Here is an 18182-nt window from a genome sequence, read left to right as displayed (position 1 = left end):
TTTTTTTTTTTTTTTTTTTTTTTTTTAGATTTACTGTACATAATACATCCATAAGAGTGCTTCGTTGTGACAATTAAAATCTGGTCTATGTATTAGAGGGTGATTTTTTTATACACGTCAAGTTATATTTTACTTTGGAAGTTTGGCCAATGTGGTAAGATGAGAGTACCGGTACTTTTTTCCCGACATTAAGTTTGTTTTTTTTTTTGTTTTTTTTGTAATATACTGTGTTTTGTCAAAATTTGGCCCATTTAGGCGAGACTTTTTTTTTATTGTTTCGCGAACTCAATCTTTTAAAGATCATCAGACGAGAGCGTAAACAAAAAAATAAAATTTGTTTTTTTTTTCTTTTCATATTTTCCCAAATTCACCTAGGCAGAGGAGAAAATAACATTTTATTAATAAGTTACACAGTGCAGTAATGAGATTGATAAATGCTTTAAATTTATATAATTAAGAATATCTTTTCAGGGGAGCGGATCGAGGGCCATAATACAATTTTTAAAATATATATTTATTTATATATATATATAGATAGATATTTCAATTTTGTCTTAGCGTTGGCCAAAAATAACATTTTATTTTTTTTTAAATCACCATTTTTGGCGGTCGGAGGGTTCGCTAACAAGGTAGATTTGTGGAAGTCTGGGAGTTATGAATAGGCCTAAATGAATAAATAAATAAAATAAATAAAAATATTAAAAAATTAAAAAAAAAGAAATAACCTTTTATAAATAAAATAAATGAAATGCAGAAAAGGTTGTTGCTTTTTGCATGTGGAAAAGTCAACCCCTGCCTGGATTGATAATCTTACATAGGCCTGGTTATTTTATAATTTTTTTTTTCTTTTTATTTGTTTGTTTGTTTGTTTGGTTTTTTTTGACGAATTTGGTGGGAGGTGGGGTCGAACCTTCTTCTAGGCAACACAGTTACGGCTCTAGGACATAATGGTGGGGGGTGGGGCTAAGATGTCCGACTGGGGGATAAGTATTTATGGTGTAACATAGCGCGCAGCGTTATCTGAGGGCCGAAGGCCCGAGGCAGGGATGGGTATGGGTATTTTTGGTCTAACTGCCCGACGAGCTTTGGCCGATGGGGGACGGGGCTTGACCAGACCGATGGGGGGTTAAGCCCCTCTGCTGCCGCTGGCACTGCCACTGTTGTGAGGTTCATTTACACCCATACATCTGTCTCTTATACACATCTAGATGTGTATAAGAGACACGGAGTGAGCTGATCATTAAAATTAGCTCCCGGAGTTAAAAACATTGAACAAATAGGCCATAGGCCTATTGATCAACGAAAACTTTCTAAAAGACCAATAATTGCTTCCTATTTGTGTATTTTAATGGAACTCATAATGCATTTGAATTAAATTAAGTAGTAGTTTTAATAATAGGCCTATCACTACTGTATAAGGGAGTTGTTATAGTGACTACTGTAATAGATTCCCGAATAGATTCATAATGTACAATAGCTTTTCAGCGAGCATTACATGGACCTATTATTAATAGGTCCTATTATTGATAGGTCCATGGTCAGAGCGAAGTACAGCTGCACATACTTGTCTAAACAAACGTGTTTTGTTGCCATTGGCTCAATTCACGTGTGTAACAATACATTTCTTCCCACACATCAACAGTACATTGTTAGGCCTAGCCTGGTAGAGTAGGCGTTGCAGTTTGCAAAATTTATCTAGAAAAGTTAGAACTGTGGTAGAAAGAAGATAAACGAGATAAACAAAACAATGGTGAAATTTGTGGATCACATGTTTCCGTTTGCAGTGTTGTTTGTGTTTACACTTGCAGTACAGTGTACCTTACAAGAAATGACGCTTACCCCAGACGAAGATGCTGATGATGCCGACGAGGATTTCCCTTCTTCGGGCAAACTCTCGTTCAAGACCCCAGATTTAGATGATGAACATGCTCACTCGCAACACATGCCAGATGCGCTCAAATGTGACGCTTGTAGACACCTTACTCACGTGGTAGGCTACTTTTAGAATGTTTGTAAAGTTAGGCCTATACTATGCCTATGGCCATGCATTTTACGGCATAGGCCTAAGCCTAGCTATTAGAGGTCTAGTACTAGCCCTAGCCTAGGCATATATTGGGCTTCTCTAGTAGTAGTAGGCTAGTGCTTAGGGCGGGTGGCGGTCAATCCGTACCCATACCAACCCGTACCCACTTTGGCCAAACCGTACCCAAATTTAGGTCAATCCGTACCCACGTTTGGTCAATCCGTACCCACGTCATTTTGGTCAACCCGTACCCAAAATATATTTGTATCTGTACGATCTCGTGCAGTCTGTAAGATTGTCGTTGCCGCTAATATTATTAAGGTAAGTTTTCTCTCTGGGCTTTTTTTTTTATCTTTTCTCATAATTTTCAATTTTATTTTCATTAATTTTCTCTGGTTTTAATTTTTTCTTTCTCTTTTCTTTTGTCTTTGGGTCTATTCCTGTCTCTTATACACATCTAGATGTGTATAAGAGACAGGGCTACCACCACCCAAATAAACGTAATCTGTATTAAATATCAAATTGTACAACACAAAACATTACATTTAATTATTATTCGCTGAAACTTACCTTAGATTACATCTTCAAGTACAGTTTTACCACTCAGTATAAATAAAAATGAATGATAAAACAGAAAATAATGCAATAGGTCTACTAAAAGGTCCTAAGTATAATAAGGCTGTTTGCCCTCCTCACCTTCCCCATTACCTGAGAAAAAAATAGGGGTAGCAAAGCAAGAAAACTTTTTTTCTGCTTTGTTCTTTACATATCAAAAAATGTGTTAAAAAACTCTTTTCAACCAGCCCCTTTTTATCATTTTAAAAAAAGAAGGGCAAACAAACAATTTATATTTTTAGGGACCTCTGCCACAAGATGGGAAAAGAAGAGCCTATCTAAATAGTGTATTAAAATAAGCCTCTGCAGTACAGTACGTAGTGGTAGTACACTAGGCCTATTAGGCCTAGATAGCTATAAAAGTAGCGTAGTACTTTTTCAGTTACCGTATTACTTATACGGATTTCTCTTAATATACTACTAGTTATTTTGGAGATATCATCGGACTGGAACCCTAGATGAGGCGTGCCATAAACACCATTTACTATACGAATTTCTAAGTTGTCCAGTGAAAAGGCCTAGGCCCTGTCGCCTACTATTTTATGAGCAATATTCAAGCAATGTACCGCATTTTTAAATTATGCTAATTAAATCAGCAGTTTTGATTTCTTGTCTATACCGGAGCGTAGAGGGTTTAATTTGACATGTGTCTAGGCCTAGCCCGTTTTTAGCAAAGTTTAGGCCTACCTAACCACAGCAGCGGTAGGCGCCAGGTAAGGCTTAATTCTGGAATGAAATTCAGTGCTGTTTACATTGGCGACTCCGGAATGCACCCGGGATGTCCTACGCTGAATGTGTCCCGCACGTCCTTCCCGGAAAGTTTTGCTACCCGAGTAGGACTTTTTGACGTCTACACTAACCACAACTTGGGAGATTTTAACCCGGGTATTGGAAAATCCTGGTTTACCTCCGGAATTTTGCTTGCAGTGTAAAAGGAGTATTAGACTCAGCTAGGGATATGATCGGGCCGGGTTGATTTAAGTCACTTTTTGATTGAATGAATTTTAGTATTAGGCTAATACTAAAATCTGTCTCTTATACACATCTAGATGTGTATAAGAGACAGATACATGATATGATTAATATCTAAATAGACAATATAATTTGCGTAATGTTCTATATAGTAAATAATATTGTTCATCAAACTTGGGTACGGTTTGACCAACGATGGGTACGGTTTGATCAAAGATGGGTACGGGTTGACTAAAATTCTGGGTATGGGTTGACCAAAATTTGGGTAAGGTTTGTGGGTACGGGTTGGCATGGGTACGGTTTGACTGTAATTCCTTAGGGCAGGCCTGGGTTGGATCGCATCCCGGCCAGGCCTAGCACTTATAATGGGTGGGGGCCTGGAGATTTTTGGATCAATTTGTGATACCTGTACAGTACATAAAATCTATATAATTTTCACTGATAGGGTTAAATGTATATGATATGATTTCTTTTTTGGCTGTTCAGTTTTAGCAGGGAGTTGTCACTATAACAACTCCCTGGTTTTAGTAACACTACAGCACTGTATACTTAAAGCAAAGGCCAAACGACACTGCAACACGGAAGTGGCCATGGATCACACCTGATTTAGCCCTCCCTCACTTTTGGGAAATTCCCACGACTCGCGGGAAACTTGGGGCTCCTGTTGGTTTTTGTCATGTATTAATAATAATAACTCTGTATCTGCTTTCAGAGGTAGTAGTACTGTCCTAGGTGACAATGGCGTGGCAACACAGTCACATAAAAGGCTTGAATAATGAAAAAAAATTGATTTTTCAAACAATAAGCGGGAAAGTGATAACAAATATTTAAATGCTTCCAGCTGTTCTTTTTTACAATATTAAACAATTTAACAATGTTTTTAATTTGTAGTCTAACTTGTTAAAAAGGTACTTAATTTTGCTGCCATTCATGTAGTGTATGATAAAAGAGTCAATAGAAAATTGGTATCCTTAATTGTTAATGAGCTTTTTAATTATTTCATGTAAAGTCGTTGATTGAACATTTGTATTTTGTAAACTACTGGAAAACTCCATTTATTTATTTAATTTTATTTGCATCGAACAGCAAATGACTTGTTTATTGCAGGGTGAATGATGCTTTATAAAGTCTCACTTCATGAGGCTTAGGGAGTGGAGTTGTTTTTGTCTTGAAAGAAAATCCTGCTGCTAAAGGAATTGAACCCAGGACCCAGGGATTAGAAGCAGGGATGTAACACAAATGCTTGAATAAGTGCTGCTGCGCTTACAAAATTTTTGGATTCTTTAGTACGGCACTTATTCGAGAGCGACGTTTATTCAAGAGCGGCGCTTATAAAATATACCCGTTCCCACCTTACATAGCTCAATGTTCGCGTAGTTCAGTAGGCCTATCATAGGTCCTATGTCATTGTAACTAAATGTTGATAGAGAAATGCTTAGGTGTCTTCATTGTGTTATTAATTTTAACACTGCATACATTGTATTTAAAACCCTGTTTCTCAAAGTGTTTCATTACACACAGGGTAATATAAACTCTCAGTTAAGCTCCGCTGCGCTTTTTCGATAGCGGCGCTTTTAAAAAAATCGTGCGCCGCTTATTTGAGAGCAGTGCTTATTTGAGAGCGGCGCTTATTGGAGCATTTACGGTAGTTAATGGTGGGCTGGACCACCCAACCTTGAAGTTTTCCACCCAGTCTAAAGCAAATTTCATGGCCCTGCACCCATCCGTAATAACCCACTTTTCCATCCTTAAAATCCACTCATAGGAATAAAAAATGTCTATCACCTGCCCTTAGTTTTCTACACTACAACCCTGTAGAAGGAAGACACCTACCACAAATTTAAAAATACGGTACTCCATGAGGTTTTAAAAGCTACATGAAGATAACAGTAGATGTGACTGTGACATTGTGTCCTTGGTTTTATTTCTTTTCAAACCACAGTGATTAAATGTTAACATTTTTTTTTTCCTCTGACAGATGCAAGAGAGTTTTGATACAGCAAATAAGAAACGTCCGTCACTGAAGAAAAATTTACCAGAGTCCCAAATACTTGAAATCTTTGAAACTGTTTGCTCAAGTAAATTTGACAAGTGGGTAAAATATTCTTAAACCTAGTGTAAACTTACTTGATTCTAATTTTCTGTTCTATCTTTCTTGTTATACTTCTCCCTAATTCTCAAATTTATCCTCTTTGTTTCTGGTTTTCTCTTTATATCTTTGTAATATCAACTATTGAAACTACCTTGTAAATCCCTATAATTCCCATATGTAATTCTCATCATAATAGTTAACCCTTGCCATTATTATTTGTGTTTATAAAATATTAAATAAAATATATAACTGTAGAACTGTTTGATTGATAATAAACCAAGCATTATGGAAATAAATATATTATAAAAATATATATATATTTTTTATACAACCTAGTGTCGGAGTAAAAGAAATAAAAGGTGTAACCAGGCTGTCTGGACCAGGACTTGAAACAGCTGATGTCCCCGGCGTCATGGCAGGCGGGGGTAAATGGCCTTCAAGGTACAGTTTATTGGTTAAATAATTTTTTACAAGGTATATAATTGGTGAACAACCTGTAGAATATTTAAACAAATTTTGTAATGTCTTTGCATTGTGTGGTCAGTGAGGATAAAACCTGCAATCTGTTAATAGTTGAACTTGCCTAAGTCGAATCCAAAATGCCATTGAAACATTGTTCGACTTAGATAAAATATTGACTTATAGATTGTTAATTAATGGAAAACATTTTGGCATGTATAATAAGATCGACTTAGAAATGATTCAACTTGGCCACAGTCGACTTTAGGCAAGTTAGATCGACTTAGAAATTATTCAACTTAGGCACAGTCGACTTTAGGCAAGTTTAACTTGCCATACCTGGAATTCATGTGATTTTCTCGGTGTATCTCAATTCATCCTATTTACCTTTTCAAAATGTATCCTGGACACACTCTAATGTGATTGGAGTTTGCGGATACTAATTTTAGGAGGCCCAAATGCCAATACACTGAATAATTTCATGCATAAAACCAAGAGATATTTCCCCAGGGAGTGGAGTATGTGTTTCACATGACTTGGAGAAATTGTGTGAACAGTGTCAGATCAAGAAACTCAAAATTGATGGGGCCCCGGGGAGGGACTTTCACTATTGGAGGATCTCTAGGCAATTTCAGGCCCGCTATTGGTTGGGGCTGAAGTAAGATAATTTATGATTATGGCACTCTCAAGACTTAAATTTGAATATAATTTTTCTTTTTTACTCCATCTTCTTTTTTTTACAATTTTGGGAAAAATCAGGGCATGGGGGATTGTGATACCAGGCCAGTTGCTCTCCCCCCCCCCCCCCCCCCCTTTAATCAGTCACTGCACATTTGTATATATAGAAACTGATATTTTTATTATTAATTCTCTTGTGCATAATGGCAATGCCTCAATCCACCTCGCATTATTATCACTGCCATTTATAATCAAAGACCTATAGAACACATCAGTTCCCTGCGGTGCATATTGCCAATGCCTCAATCCACCACGCATTATTATTATTAAATTTGCATCACGTACCATAGAGCAAAATAGGCTATGCCTTGGCCCCCTAGCCTAGTCCAAAGCTATTCCAGCCTTATTAGCGTATGAAAACAAAATGTAGTGTATATATATATATATATATATATATAATAATAATAATAATAATAATAATAATAATAATAAAATGCTGACCCCAAATTTCGTAAAATTTGTGTTGGTGGGGCTTGGCCAACACAATTTTTTTTTTTTTATTTGGCCTAATCGAGCCATCAATCTTTATTAGAGGCTCAATATATCTTGTCTGCAACACAAATTTCCACCTTTTGACCACCCCTTTTACATTAATGGTTTGAATGATACATTAGCTTGAATTCATTTCTCCTTTGTTTATCCAGATTGATGCAGATGTGTGGTGAATACATTGGTGATCTCGGAGAAGAAGAAATCTATGAGGCTTACAAAGAAGGCAACTTGCAGGACTTTGTTTGCAGACAACCTGGGCAAGACTGCTACAAACATGAACAGAAAACAAAAAATAAAAAGAAGAAATTGGATAATAAAACAACAAAATCAAAAGAAGAACTATGAACACATATAGGTTTCATTTTTTTTTTTTTTTATTATTACAGTTAAATTTGCCTAAGTCGACCGTGCCTAATTCGAATAATTTTTAAGTCGATCTTATTTTACATGCCAATTGTTGTGTGTTTTCAATAACAGTCTGTAAGTCAAATTTTATTGAACAATATTTCAATGACATTTTGGAATCAACTTAGGCAAGTTCACTATATTATTTTTTGTACTTTTTAACTAGTACATTTTATGTATTCACAGCATTGGCTTTATCACTCTCATACTTTTTATTTCAATCGGGATTAACATGAATGTTACAATTTTAAGGTTTAAAGTGGTTACATATGTATTAGTCGGTGAACTAAAAAGTGAGATTTTTTATACCTTGTTTCGCGAACTTATTTTTTTAAAGATCGTCAGTGGAGGGTGGGGAAAAAAAATATAATTTTTATTTTCTTAATGGTTTTACCAAAAAACATCCAGGCGAAGAAGAAATCATCAATATTGGCGGGCGGTGTGTTCGTTAAATAAGGTATAAAAAATAGTCTTGTCTAATTACTGTATGCTACAGAAAAATATTTTTAAAGATGAAATTATTAACACATTTCAAATATAAAATTATTTATAAAAAAAATATATAAAATTTTCAGAAATACTATAAACTCTACAGTATAATGATGATAGTTAAATATTATATTTATACACAGTATAATGGTGATAGGTAAATATTATATTTATACATTAAGAAAATATATTCTGTTTCAATACCTAAGAACTCATACTTTTTTATCATTGTTACAAATTTATCAAAAAAATTAATCTAGGTCATTGTCATCTTCATTATCACCATCATCTTCTTAATCATCATCATTATCATCATTGGCATCGTGACATTAAAATTGGACATTATAGTAGTGTTTTTTTTTCAAGAAAGTTTTTATTGACTTAAGCCACAGATTATGTATTTACTCTAACATTCCAATATTATTACCCTTAAGGCAGTGTTTTATAGTATGTTTTACATTTCTATAAATTGTTTTTAAAAACTATACTATACTATCAATTATGTTTATTACTATAAGGTTGCTGCACTGAATGTTTATCAAATCATTGATTATTTAAAACAGTATTCACATAATGTAATATTTTATGTGTATTTGTGTAGATTCCTGGCTATGTGTATAAAGATTAATTAGTAAACTGTACAGGCAGCAGTACTGTACTATCGTTATCAACCATTTTCTGGGTGTTTTTGCGGGGACCTAGTTATTTCAGCATACCATTGTTCTCTCCCATCAACAACCATGTGATGCAGTGTATCGTAGTTTTACAGATTGTGAATCAGCCTTAACAAGAGACTAATCATAACAGGGCGTATGAGTAAGCAGTGGTGGCGCAGGGATTTGCTCACTCACTAGTGGGAGAGCACAAGTTGGCATGGTCACCTGTTGCGCAAAACTGGCATCGTACTAGGGGTCGAGCCCCTGGAAGCTGTGACAATTTAAAATTTGGAAGTATAACGATCTGTAAAAATATACATACTTTTGTTTCCCTCCCGGACGAAATGTTGCTTTTTTCTCCCCGACAAGGTTCTGTTACTTTTTAAATATGGTTTTGTTGGTATTTATATCTGAAATTTTACAATAAGCTGTTAGGTTTATGTTTAACAACACTTATGCAATAAAGCTATGCTTTTCACTTACAGTATACTTTAACTGTTGAATGTTAGTGTAATCTATATAATTGATAATGATGAAGATTATGACGCCACCGAAACTAGAATGAATAATAATAATAAATATTATTATTATTTATTATTATAAGCCTAAATCTTATAATTACATTAATCCAAAAATTACAGGCCTATACAGCAGGGATGTAGCCAGGATTTTGAAAGGGGGGAGCCGTTATGCGAATTACGTATGCCCCCGGCGGGGTCAAGGGGGCGAATCCCCCTGTGAAGTAGCGCACTCTGAACGTTCTTAGGACTGTTTGAGAGGATAAAGTGAAAATTGCAATAGACGCATTATAAATAAAAAAATAATTATGTAATAAATCAACAGTGGCAGATCCAGGAATTCGAAATAGAGGTGAACCAGGGAGGGACTTTCACAAACCGAAGAACCACCCACCTCAGCCCCACCATGGTTGGGGCTGAGGTAAGAAAATTTATGATTAGGGCATCTCTAGATGGCCGGAAATTACAATCTCGCACTTCAATTTGAATATATTTTTCCTTTTTTTTCCTTAAAAAAATGAAGGGGGTGCCTTGAATCCACCTCTCCTCTGCTCAAAACATTCTTTATCCAGAATAGTCATAATCACGAAAAAGGGACATAAAAAACCAGATTACATCCTAAAAACAAACAGCAGTCACTAAGACATACATCAGGAGCCGACTCGATGGAGTTTAATGTCATACCCAGGGAAGGGCACAGATCTGTTTTGAAAGGGGGAGGGGGAGGGCATTTTGTAAGTCGACACCCACCCCAGCCCCACAATGGTTGGAGCTGAGGTGAGAAAATTTGAGGAAATAGTACCTCTAGATGGCCAGAAATGACACTTTTAGTAAAATTCATCATCTTAATTGTATGATGATCTATTTTTATGTACATTTCCTTATTATTTTTTAATTATTTTCTGTATCTAATGTAGGCCTATATCTGTCTCTTATACACATCTAGATGTGTATAAGAGACTAGGCTTATGTGTTCTATTAGGCCTATGTATAACGTGTACTGATGCATATTTACATGTTTAGAAGTATTCATTTTAAGTGATCCCAGGAAAGAATTTGTATTGGCTCAAGAATAAGCTTTAAAATTTGAACACTGTGTACAAAGGGGTGGGGGGAAGCCGCGGCTCCCACGCCCCCCCCCCTGGATACGTCCACGTTGTGGATTCTCATTACATCAGCACCCCCTTCTTTAAAATATGGATACGCCACTTTGCTGAAAACAATAGTTAAGACAAATATATTTCCATTCGTTTTGTTGTTCATGTAAATGTCTGATAGGTTATTACTTTAAAACAACGCTAAAAACACAGTGTCAATACGAACATTTACACATGTAAGACTGAGCTGAGCGAATCCGAATTAAGGTGGAATTAGTAGTGGTTATGTGATGTTTGTCATGCACTCTATTATGCGCTATAGAAATGGAAGACCTTATAATGTAATGGGAATGAACGTCTCTGGTATTGCCGACAGTACAATCAGTGTAAAATATAGGCTATTGTGGATTTAAACAATGTCCTAATGGCAATGTTCAAAATAAATGTAAATCAAATAAATATGACTGTTGGGGTGTGAAGGGGTGTATCTTTGTAGTTAGGCAGTTATATACTGTCTTTATGTCTAAAAAAAACTTTAATTTTAACACCGGGTCTCCATTTTAAAAGCTCCTAAGAGTTTCGTGGAGGTCCTTTTCGTCGCTCTGTTTTTGAATATGTATTGTTGAGTTTACTTTGTCATGAATTGCAAAGAACATGAATAAAGAAATAAAATCAAAAATGTAAAAAATATGTCTATATGCGTACAACAACTAGATTATAGAATTTACTAATAGATCAATAACTTTCCAATGATAACCACATGAACTACATTACTCCACCAAATTTTAGAAACAATAGCAGTATTGTACAAATAAACGGCATCATATACTTTTTATGTTAATCATCTATTTATTTTGGCGCACATTGATCATACAGTGCTCCTATCATTATCAAAATCGAATGCAAAATGAACAGATCATAATTATGCCTATACAAAAAAAAAATTACTAGATCATTACTCCAGCCTGCGTTAACAAAATTGGGAAATGTTGATGCGGAAATTAAAAAAAAAATTTCTTTTTCTTGGCCGCATCATTTTTTCAACAGCATAAAAAACAATGTAATTGTGTGATTGGAAATACGTTTTCTTTAAAAAACAATAAAAATTAAACCTGTTTTTATAAAATATTTACAATATTCTTGCCAAAAAAAAAGGTCCCTCCCTCATCTATTAAAAGAAGCAGTTGTCCTGATTAAAATAAAAATAGTGATCTAATAATTTTTTCTATGTGCCCTAAATTGGCTATAGTGGGACACAGTGATAAACTATAAATGTCTTGTTTAATATTTTCAACAAAAAAAAATCCTATTCTTTTTCATTGTGTCCAATGGTTGCCAAATTGGCTATAGTGGGACACAGTGATGAAGTACAACTTGTCTTCTTTAATATTTTCTAAGTTAAACCTTTTCGTTTTCATTTTTCATCATTAGTATCTCTTTACCGTTCAATTGTGCGCCCCCATTTGGAATATTGTTCTGTTATTTTTAGTTCAGTTTCTTTTACACAAGCTCAGCGTATTTCTAATGTTCAGAATAAGTTTATTAGGTTTCTTAGTCATACTTGTCCCAATTATAATGTCTCTCTTATGTCTCTTGAAAATCGTAGAATTATTTTTGACATGGTATTTTTATATAAGTCTTTAAATTCCATTTATGATTGTCATCTTGTTTCTATGTTCAGTTTAAACATCCCGACTCGTACCAGCAGTAAGTGTTTACTTCATGTTCCTTACGGTCGTGTAAATTGCACAAAACGGGGTATTTTTCAACGTTTACCGAACGAATTTAATAGACTACTTGATACTTGTTTTAATATTGATATTTTTTATGATAGTCTTAATATTTTTGAAAACAAAATAGTTAAAATTGTGTAAGTGTATTTTAGTTTATTTCAGTTTTGAAGTTTATAATATATATTTATATATGTTTTAGTTGAACCTGTTAGTGGCGGTTTTCATCGCTGTTGGTTTTATACTGAATAAAATTAAAAAAAATTGTGTTCAATGGCTGCTAAGAGCACATAGAAAAAATTATTAGATTATCACTCTTTAAAAAAAAACGACGAGGGAGGGCGGTTTTTGTTTGCTTTTTTTTTTTTAATCAGCAAAAACAATTTTGTTTTTATTCCCACATCAATATTTCGAGAATTATATAGTGGGACACAGAGATAAAGTACAACTGTCCTCTTATTTTCTAAGTTAATCATTTTCTTTTAAATTTAACTAGTTAACAATTTTATTTTAAATTTAACAATTGTTTCAGTGCTCTAAATTGACTATCGTGGGACAGAGTGATAAACTATAAATATCTTATTTAATATTTTCCAAGATAATCCTATTCTTTTTCATTGTGTCCAGTGGTTGCCAAATTGGCTATAGTGGGACACAGTGATACCACAAATACAAATGTGCGTGACGATGTTTTATTGCTTTAGAAATGTGATTTAAAAATGTATATTGAATCAAGCACTGAGTATTCAATATATTTTCACGACAGGTTGGGCAAAATACATATAGGCCCCCTAATTGATTCTCCTGACGCAAATCCAGGTATTGTCTATCGTCACGAAAATAACATTTACCATTCAACAATGGAACAGTCATCGACCTACTTGTAGTGAATTGAATATAAAATGTATTCATGATGTTATGATGATCTTAAGTGTTTGAAAACGTACACAATAATAGTTTAACCAACATTAATACCACAAACACAAATGTGCGTGACGATATTTTATTGCTTTAAGAAATGTGATTTTAAAAAAGTAGTGCATCGTATACGTAAGGGCTTGTTTTGTTGTTCTTTTACTTGCAGCGTTTTGGAAATAGGTAATAGGTAAATTGTAATAAATATAATCAATAATATATAGCATTTAAAACCTATTATTATTGAAGGGTCCTTTTAAAGTTTAAATAGGATTTTTTTTAAGTTACATTTTTAGAGCATTAGACCTATTGAACGAGCCCCCAATAGCCCCGGGCCCCAGTGTTGTGCACCGACTGCACTGTCCATACCTACGCCACTCGACCTAAGTATTATCAGTGGTTACATAACGTTTGCGATGCACTGTATCATGCGCTATAGAAGTGGAAGACCATAATGTATTGGAAATATATCTCTCTCTCTCTCTCTGGTAGGGCCTACAGTACAATCAGTTTAAATGTGTAATGTATAGGATAGTGTGGATTTAAACATTTTCCTAATGGTAATGTTCAAAACAAGTGTCAAGGAAAGTAAGTATGATTGTTGGAATAAATGGTCAACATTTTATTTTGAATTCTCACCCTGACCTTCGACTGGGCGCAGTGGGCGAAGGTCTGGATCCGCGTCTAGTTAGCATGAATTTTGTAAGCCAGGACCCATTGTATTTTGTTACGTTTCTTCACAGAGTGGCCCCCCCTGGATCCGCCACTGTAATGTGCTAATAGTTAATATAGCTTTTAACGATGCGAAGCGAAGACGAAGTCCCCCAATTTGGTGATTAAATCGACAATGCCCTGAGAAATCTTCAAGCAACAAATTGAAAATGCTTAAAAAAGAAAGTGCATGTTTTACTAGAGTGCACGAGAAGCAAACACACACAAGACAAGCGACCATTATTTTTTGTTCACGGTAAACAAAGGGGGTGGCTAGCCACTCTATTCACCACCACCACCCCCCCCCCCAGATCCGCCACTGATTGGGGTTTTGTATTTAAAAAAAACTGCAAACTATATTTGTAATTGAATTATATAATTTTGTAATTGTATTTGTAGATTTACGATTTAGGCCTATATTTGTAAATGGGAGCAACTTTAATTGTGTAATTGTTAATCACTATAGGAATTTAAATTATTTTTACGTATGTAGGTGTGTCAGAAGGTGCACAAATGAATGGTGTAGTAGTGTGAGACAGGGCGGTTTTGCCACTATTTTAAAAATGTCAATGCATATTAATGTTATGTGCTACTCATTTATCTATTCTGGAACTGTTGTGTTCCCCCTCCCACTTTGAAAAATTTTGGATCCGCCCCTGTGACAAGTATGAATAGTACAGTAATAATGACATCATACTAATTTTCTTCTAAAGTTCAAAATCCACTATTTTTTTAAACTTGTGGAAAGGATAACATTGTCTAAGTTAGTATAATTAAAGATATATCATTATTTTTATGAATGTGGGTATGTTCGTTTGTTTATTTATTTATTTACTCTAAGATAGAGATGGCAGGCAATAAAGGAAATTCCTATTCCCAAATAGGATTCACTTATCATATACATTCAGAACAAATAGAACTTTATTATTTGTTAACCTAAAAATCCATTAAATACGACTTGCTATACATAAGGCTATAGGCGTCTTCCCCGTCTTCCTCGGAACTGACTGGAGCTTCCCCCTGCCTCCCAGGCAAAGCTTGAGCAAATTGTTAGCTCAAAAATAGAAATAATAGAAATTTTAAAGTAATTCGCATATAACTCGCACAGGATGTTGTTCGCACAAGTGGATCTTCGTCCGCTCGAACTAGCATCCGCTCGAATTCACTCGAATTGGCCTTCGCTCGAAGTGGCATCCGCTCGAAATGACTGGTTCCCAGGCTGGGACATGAAAGGTTGTTGTTTGTTGTTATCTCGCAATTCGCGACGTCATCAACGAGCACAATACATTCAATCCCGTAACATGATTGGATTTTCTAATTTGCATAATGAATTTTCCAACATTTTTGTCTATTTAAAAAAAAAGTGTGTAAGTTATGGAGATGGTAACAATCATAAATCGATTATAAATTTAATTATACATTTTTAGACAAAAAATAAACCCTCTTAGCCCACGGCCCATTTTTTTTGACACCATGACCATGCGTAATATTAACCTGCAGTGTATATATACTAAGAATTTTTTCTAGTAAGGTTAGAGTTGACTAACTGGTACTTGGTGTGGTACTAGGTTTATTGCATTTCTGGCTTAGGGGCCGCGGTTTACCTCCCTGCGTTTAGTAAACTCGGCGATCGTGGGTTCGATTCCCGCACGGGGCAAGTTTTTTTATCTAATTTTTAAATTTTTTTTGTAAGGTCGTGGGTTCGATCCCCACACGAGCCAGTTTATTTTTTTTTTTTAGGCAGTTTAGTCGATGGTGGATAATGATAGCAAATCTGGAGGTTGTGTGTTCGATTCCCACACGAGCCAGTTTTTTTTTTTTTTTTTTTTTTTCTTCTTTTTTTTTGCGGGCGTAATTCCTAGACAGGATTGTTCATTCAATTCATATTTGTTTCATTCAATGGGAATTCAAATATTTTATATGAGAAGAATCTAAATATTTACTTTCTGTTTACTGGATCCGCCACTGATTATAGCTCTGGAGTCGGAACATGACCGAAGTCCGCAGTGCGAAAAAAATCTGCCGTTTTCTATCGGCACTGCTGCAGTGCTAAAAAGCTGCTGTTTTCGATCGGCACCGCCACAGTGCGAAAAAAGCTGTTATCTGTTAGCATTATTGCCGCAGTGCGAAAAAAGCTCCGATTTTCTATCGGCACTGCCGCGGTACCAAAACACTGCAGTTTTCTATCGGCATTGCCGCAGTGCCAAAACACTGCAGTTTTCTATCGGCACTGCCACTCGAAAAGCTGCTGTTTAATTAATCAAATGAATGTTTCTATCAATAGATTATGGTACCAATAATTGGTTAGGCCTAGCCTATATTATTGTTAACATTATATTATATATGTTTTACAATTAATTATAATTATTTCTAATTATTAAATATATACATATCTAGGCCCATACATAGAACAAAAATTAAAACAACAAAAATTATAAATAAAATAATAATAATAATAGAAATAATAATAATAATATAACTATTATTAATTATTAAATATATACATATCTAGGCCCATACATAGAACAAAAATTAAAACAACAAAAATTATAAATAAAATAATAATAATAATAATATAAATAATAATAATAATAATAACAGTGCTCGATTAATACTATAATAATGAATAATAATACTTTAATAATACTTTATTTCACCTTTTTACAATAGTTTGATCAATGAGATAAATCAGCATAATATTAAATCAACTTGCGTCTATGCAAAACCTTTTTTTTAATAAAAATCTCTACTTATTCTGTTTAAAAAAATTAATCTTATAAATTATAAGTTTATTTTCTATGATAATTTTATATATCCACATAATTCATGTTTTCAATGTTAGTATGGTTGATAAATAATATATAAAATAATAATATTAATAATTATAATAATAATAATAATAATAATGAAGGTGCTCGAATAATGCTTTAATAAAGAATTAATAACACTTCAATAATATGTCATTATGTCTATTTGCCATAATGGGATTAATGAGATATTTGTTGATTAATTTATAGAAATATATAATAGGTATTTACCATTAATAAATATTCAGCATATTAAATCAAGTTACGTCTATAGATGTAAATCTGTTTTTTTCTTCAATAAAATATGTTACCTATTTTATTCTGTTTTAAAAAATAATCTTATAAATTATATTATAAAGTTTCACTGTGAATTCTACGAGAGTTTAATCCACAGTTTATGTTTTCAATTAGTTAAGCATTTAAACAATTCAGTGGGCGTAACGCTGGATGTAAATGTAAAATAAAAGAAAAACAAAAGCACCGCCAAAGTGTTTCGTGTATGCGAATGCAAATACTATCGCGCGATTAAAGCGCATTTTTGGTAAGGAGAGCTCAGGAATATCCGTCGAAATACCGTATAAATAAACTGCAACTATGTAAATAACTTTCACAAGAACTTTACGAATATCTTAATTAATATAATCTTAATTAATATCTGAAATTAGTTAATTACTAATTAATTAATAGATTGATATAAACATTGTGACCTATAACTACAATTTATTAATATATTTTAATTAATAAATACAAGAATCCTCCAACGAATTTTTCAGGTCAGAAATTGGCATAAAAAAGTAGCAATTTTTTAGTCGCGCTCTTCGTATTTGTCCGTTCATGAAAATAGCGACGATGAACATATAATAATTAGTTTATAATTTTTAGTATAGTTATAATAATAATTATATATATATGTATATTATATATATAAATATATATATATAATCATAATTATATATATATATTATATATGTATATGTACATGTATATATATACATGTACATATATATATACATATATATACATACATATATATACAGATATATATACATAATATATGTATATATATATTTATATATATAGATTTATATATATTATATATACATATACATATATATATACACATGCATATACATATATATATATATATATACATATATGTATAGTAATAAAACGCATAAATCAAAAGTGTAGAGTAGCCGTAACTTTTAATGGTAAAAAACACAAACGTTTTCGGGCATCGCCCTTCATCAGGTGGTGTACATATATACATATATATATACATATATATACTATATAAACATATATATATAATATATATATATGTATATATATATACATATACACACATAGTAGCAATTACATATATACATATATATATACATATATATATACATATATATATATATACATTTACATATATATATACACATATATATACATATATATATATACATATATATGTA

General features: G+C 33.4%; 1 protein-coding gene across 1 annotated transcript; it reads left to right on the top strand.

The window, feature by feature from the left end:
- Nucleotides 1-1612: 1612 nt before the first annotated feature.
- On the top strand, nucleotides 1613-9425 carry LOC117125087 (marginal zone B- and B1-cell-specific protein-like). Its single transcript, XM_033271472.1, has 4 exons — nucleotides 1613-1990; nucleotides 5589-5701; nucleotides 6039-6143; nucleotides 7544-9425. The coding sequence occupies exons 1-4, from the start codon at nucleotides 1748-1750 to the stop codon at nucleotides 7734-7736; spliced, it is 654 nt and encodes a 217-aa protein (XP_033127363.1). The 5' UTR covers nucleotides 1613-1747; the 3' UTR covers nucleotides 7737-9425.
- Nucleotides 9426-18182: the final 8757 nt, after the last annotated feature.

The sequence above is a fragment of the Anneissia japonica genome, unplaced genomic scaffold (genome assembly GCF_011630105.1).
Source record: "Anneissia japonica isolate Jap-2015-1 unplaced genomic scaffold, ASM1163010v1 scaffold9_len2422644_cov172, whole genome shotgun sequence".
In the NCBI taxonomy this organism is placed as follows: Eukaryota; Metazoa; Echinodermata; class Crinoidea; order Comatulida; family Comatulidae; genus Anneissia; species Anneissia japonica.
Note: the sequence above shows the minus strand (reverse complement) of the source record. Positions and strands in the feature narration are given on the sequence as shown.